The sequence below is a fragment of the Triticum urartu genome, chromosome 7 (genome assembly GCF_003073215.2).
Source record: "Triticum urartu cultivar G1812 chromosome 7, Tu2.1, whole genome shotgun sequence".
NCBI lineage: Eukaryota > Viridiplantae > Streptophyta > Magnoliopsida > Poales > Poaceae > Triticum > Triticum urartu.
In genome coordinates this window covers 59947376-59953079 of record NC_053028.1, presented here as the reverse complement: position 1 = coordinate 59953079, position 5704 = coordinate 59947376, and the positions used below count along the sequence as shown (strand labels likewise).

Below are 5704 nucleotides of genomic sequence, written 5' to 3'. Positions count from 1 at the left end.
AACTGAACCTTCACTTCTTAAGCAGACAATTTGACCACTTGTGTGCACGATCCTGATTTATTTATCTCAGTTGCAGGATGATCATAGTTCAGAGCAAAACTTGGTATCACAGTGATCCTGATTCAGGGCTAATGGGCCTCCCAAGTTTGTTTCAGCTTCAGGGCAAAAAGAAAAAGTTTGTTCAAGTACATGACACAAGCTCACAAGTTGCTATCATGAAGACTGCGCATTCAAATACACATCCCATATAAGATCATCCACAAGACTTTTGATGTGTACACAATCATGGTAAAAAAGATAACACAGTAGCAGATTGCTATGGTAAAAGTCATGAGAAGCACCCAGGCTGGGTGGGATGACAGGGCTTCAGCAGAACAAGGGAGGCATATATGTGCTGAGAATCTCCAAAACAACAGAACAAAACCTGATGGATTGATCACACAGCTTGAGGAGGGAAGAACCATGTGGGCCGCCACTGTCCAACACGCTGCAGCGGTGCTGCTGCTGCCTCTGACATCAATGGCGTGATTGTGCCATCCCTCATGCTGTACACACCAGAGTCGCAAAGAGGATTCGCAGAAGAGGTCGGCCAGACATAGTCACACATGAAGTAGATGCAATCCTCATGGTATCCACTGCATTCCACAGCAGGCAGGCACTTGGAGCCATGTTGGCCAAGAAAGAGCGCATGGCCACCCAACTCAGTGGCCTTTCTCCATCGACCGGGGCTGGTGTGCAGGTCTGCCTCAAAGACCTGAAACACGGCAGTACGCTTATGTTCAAAGACATCGTAGCTTGTCGAACGTGGCGTGCAGCGAAACCATCTTGCCACCAGCAACAGTTTACCCCCACATTCAATGAGATACGGTTTTACCATGTACTCCTCTGCTATGGACAAATCTTGAGGTGTTCCACCTATATCACCCAAAGAGTCAATTATGCAGCTGATGGATGAAATGGTACGGTCATTGTCCAAATCAACGATGAATAGCTGGCCGAAGCGACCCCATGCGTACAACTTCCCGTTGAAGAATACAACATCACTGAGGAACAGTCGTGGATCCTTATTATCTCTGAGCGAGCCAGTGGCGATCGGTGGCTGGCTAATACAGAGTGTATGGAAACAACCATCGTCCATGATTAGTGCAACGACAGGGGAATGAGGTGATGAGTCCAGGGGAGAGGGCACCACCAACTTATAGAAAATTGGTTTACGGTCAGAGTGGTAACGTATCTCACGCTCCCAAACAGCCACTAGATTAGGAAGCTCTAATGCAGTCTTGGAGAAAGGATTCATCAATGAGCACACATTACCATTGTCAATGAGGAATAGCCAGTTGTCAATGGAGCCTTGGCAACAAGCACCTTCTGGTACAGGTATGCGGTGAATTTCACTGCCTGGAATGCTGAGGAAAGTACCGTCTGGGAGGGTGAGCCACGGGAATGGCAGAGGAAGGGGCTGCAACATACTATTAGAGCGCCAGGTGCGACAGACTGCTCTTAGACGAACACGGTCAGACAGGGAGGGCAGGTGCTTGAGAACAAGGCCCAGGAGTTCCGGCTGAAGATCTGACCAATGGCGATACATTGCAGCCTCCATCATACAAGTCTACAAGCGAAGACATAGGGTTCATAGTTAAACAGAATAAGAACTGCAACTAGCAATACATATGCTTCTTGTACCATTCTAAGACCAAAGGTCATCAGCTCAATTTTATAAGAAAGCTGAAGAAGTTCAGGCTATTATCAAAATATGAAGATGCAGGGGAACCATAAATCCATCACACAAAAATGAACTAGTGATACTACATCGCAATACTAGCCTTGCACTACACATTTATGCTTCTTGCACTTGTTATTAACAGCTGCAGTAGACAGCACACTAGCACTATTTACTTTTCATCGTAAGTCATAACTGCAAGTCTGCAAACTAAGATTAGACAGTACTAAGCACTATTTTTCTAGATAATGAGATGTACGACTATGACACAAAAGATAACCCTTTGATTCCTTTTCCTCAAACTAGAAACGCCACAGAAGCAGCATGAGTATACCAATTTTGAAGTAATCATTTTCCCAATTCTAATTTGCAATGTCCCAGTGTTAATGATCAGTTACAGCACACAGTGCATGTAAGTTTTGTGTATAGAAGAAAAAGCAGAGGAGGGCATTCTGTCAAGTAAAATATGTAGAGAAAAAGAACTACCATCTTATTCAATTACAGACTGAAACTGAAACAATGCCTGCGCATTCCATCAGAAGCCAAGTATATCACTGAATATTTTACTTTACATCAGATCAAGACTCTGTTAGCAAGTGTAGATGAACTAAAAAAAACAAATGTTGGTCAGGTAAAGAGCAATTTGAAAAAGAGGGGTGCCATGCTGAAACCGTGATAGGTGTACATCTGAACCAAGTACATATCCCTAAACATGATTTCTCAGACCAAAAGAAAAGGAATACTAGTAATTTGGTTAGGCAAATTAAGTGGAAATCTGCAAAAGAGATGCTATTTGTTTTCAGGGCACGGCGAAACTTACGCCGGTGCTCATCGGAGGCACATATTCCTAAGCATTTGTGGTCTACAGCAGGTAAAATTTCCGTCTCCAAGCACGGATCTACTGGAGGAGACAACGTTGGGCAGGTACAGCGTCGATCCGCCCAACCAACTAAATTAACCCCTGAGCCCTGACTAGAAATGGTAGAGGAGCTAGGGCTTACAGCTTACTCCTGAGGTCCTCCTAGTGGCCTCGCCTGCGAGGGAATCGATTCGGCGGCAGGAAGCGCCCGCGGCTTGGGAATCTCCGGCGTGGCTCACATCGGCGGTGAGGTAGGGATTGGGATCGGCGGTGAGAGTTTGGGGTATTTTAGGGGCGCCCCTATGTCTCGCTTTAAGCGAGCACAGGGGCAAAGCCTCGTGCTGTGGGGAGCCCAGATGGGCCGGCCCAGCCGCGCAGGAGGCTGCAGCCTTTTTCTTTCCTTTTTTCTGTTCTTGTTTTTTTCCTTTATTTTTGTACCTTTCTTTATACTTTAAAAAATTCTACATATATATGCAAAAAACACTCTTCAAAAACACATATTAGAAATGTTTAAAAATATCTGAAAAATGTTGAATAAGCATTAAAAAAATGTTAATAGGTATTTGAAATGTGTTCAACAAGTTTTGGAAATTTTTGAATAAGAGTTAAAAATGTTTAAAAAGTATTTGACAAATGTTTAATAAGTACTAAAAATTGTTGAACGAGTATTCGAAAAATGTTGAACAAGTATTTGACATGTTGACTAAGTATTCAAAATGTTGAATAAGTATTTGAAAAATGTGAAACAAGTATTTGAAAAATGTTGAATAAGTACTAAAATTTTGAACAAGTATTTTAAAAATGTTGAATAATTATTTGAAAAATATTGAATAAGAGTTTGGACAATGTTGAACGTGTACACAAAAAATGTTGATCACTTACTAAAAAATGTTTATGAAACATACGAAAATGTAGAGTGAAAACGAAAACAAACATAAGAAAAAACAAAAGAAAAACAAAACATGGAGAAGAAAACAAAAAACCAAAGAAAAAATGGAGAAGAAACAAAAGGCAAAAAACCAAAGATGAAGAAATAAAATGCAAGAAAGAATAAAAAATAAAAGAAACAAAAGGAAAAACAGAAAAAAAAGGCTCGAAATAGCCTCAAGTAGAAGCACCAATCGAACTGCTTGCAGGCCAGGGATCGAATCGTTGTTCACCCATTTCATCTCTTGAATTTTTAATCTATACGTGCTGGCGAGTGGGCCGGCCCAATACGACGTAGGTGGAGGAAAACCTTCAGCGAAAGTTGCCCTCTCGCGTCACTTAAAGCGACAAATGGTCGCTGCAGTTTTTAAGTTCTTCGGTTACTAGAGAGGGGGAATGGGCAAGGGCGGCCCACTGGGACAACTTGGGTCTTATTCAAGGAGAATTAATATCATTGTTGGTCATTATTAATTTGTGGGATTAGACTAAAATTGATTCTAAAAAAAGACTAAAAAATAATTTCTAGGATTACGTGTCATTTTTTGTTGCAAGAAAAATTCCAATTTCTATAAAACATCATGTACAAAGAACGCAAGAATAGACCACCTGGCGATGACTCCAAGCACTGGAGCGAGCCGAAGGCGCGCTGCCGTCATCGCCACTCCCTCACCAGAGTCGGGCAAGCCTTATTGTAGTAGACAGTCGGGAAATCACCATGGTAAGACCCTAAACGACCAGCACACCGGGACAACAACCGTCGTCTATGAAGACAAGTGTATATCAGAAGGATCCAACCTGAAGGCACACGAACACACACAAACGAAGGCCGAATCCAAATAGATCCACCGAAGACAAATACCGACCGAATCCCACAAGATCCGCTGGGGACGCACCTCCACACACTCTCCAAGGACGCTATACGTAGCACCGAGAGGGGGCTAGGCAGGAAGAACGTTATTCCATCTTCAGGAAGCCGCCACCGCCTCATCTTTCGGAGAAGGATACAAACCCTAAATAACCTAAGCACATAGCATGAGCCATCCCACCGGCAAGGGTCGGGATACACCCGCGCCTTCATGGCCCTAAGACCACACAAGACAAGGCAGATCAACAACATCGCTGACGGGAGACTGAGAAACTCTAGCTTGGGACTCACTCAGGGATGGGGAGGAGGGAAATACTTGGTATGGTTGATTGTGCGTCGTAATCAAATTTAAACAACTATAAGAAGGGCACGATCTTACCCACTTTGCTAAAGAAAATACATGTTTGAAGATCCTATGCCTCAGTCCATTTATGATGTACTACTAGATCGTTAATGGCGTTGCCGCGCTCGTCTTTTAAAAATGTTGTATGAAAGAGCTCTATGTTTTTTTTTCTGTAAAAACATGGAGTTGGTTTAATTTTCCAGTAATGACAGAGCAAAAAGTCAATGGATTTTTTACTGCAATACTGTATTGATGCGTCACTTGGACGCAATTAAAGTATAGTTCAATTTGTATAAGTTAAAGTTTACCCTATAATTGCCAATAAGATAAAAATTACTAATTATTTCATCAGAAGATGACCTGATTGCAAGATAATTCACTTCTCAGTGTAGATTATCATGCAATTCAGTAGACGGCTTCAATTGGACCGGCATTGATAACTTGCGCATTGATTTGCGCATTAGCCCCATTAACAATAATCAGTAGGTTGAGAACTCAAAACAACATGCATAAAAATTGAATTAATCTTTGTGATGTTTGACGGCGCTTTTTTTATAACCGCTAAGCAGATCAGCAAAACAAATTTTAAATGAATTAGCATTGTAAGTCACCATTAAAATAACTAAAATTGGATATGGAAATTTCTATGCATCTAAAATGAGAGTTGAGAGAGATTAGTAGACAGTACTGATGCTAACCTTGCTGGTTGACTGGGACGCTAGAGAATTGACACGAGTAATCTGCAGGTCGCTCCTCATGGAGCCGGTGTGTGTTGATTAATCGGACTCAATTGTCTACTCATGGGCAGGGAGCACAAGAGGCAGCGGCAGCCGCCAGCGCCCAACGATAATCCCCACAAATCACGCGTTAATCACGTTGGGGGGCTAGGGTAATAACGCCATGGGCTAGTAGTAGGAAAAGCGGAGGCCATAACTGTGATTGGGCTTTAGTATGGGCCCTTTCCTTCTACAGATTTTACTATGTCTGTTT

The 5704-nt window shown here is 42.4% G+C and overlaps 1 protein-coding gene across 1 annotated transcript; it reads right to left on the bottom strand.

The window, feature by feature from the left end:
* Window positions 1–436: 436 nt before the first annotated feature.
* Window positions 437–2872, bottom strand: LOC125518344. Its single transcript, XM_048683214.1, has 3 exons — window positions 2722–2872; window positions 875–1609; window positions 437–754 (listed from the first exon to the last, which is right to left on the bottom strand). The coding sequence occupies exons 2-3, from the start codon at window positions 1601–1603 to the stop codon at window positions 437–439; spliced, it is 1047 nt and encodes a 348-aa protein (XP_048539171.1). The 5' UTR covers window positions 1604–1609; window positions 2722–2872.
* Window positions 2873–5704: the final 2832 nt, after the last annotated feature.

Bases quoted from the DNA above. Each gene is read 5' to 3' on its own strand.
- LOC125518344 (XM_048683214.1), bottom strand. From the start codon at position 1,603: ATGATGGAGGCTGCAATGTATCGCCATTGGTCAGATCTTCAGCCGGAA. The intron at 755-874 runs GTAAAACCGTAT...GCCGTGTTTCAG, and splicing joins CCATAGCAGAGGAGTACATG to GTCTTTGAGGCAGACCTGCA.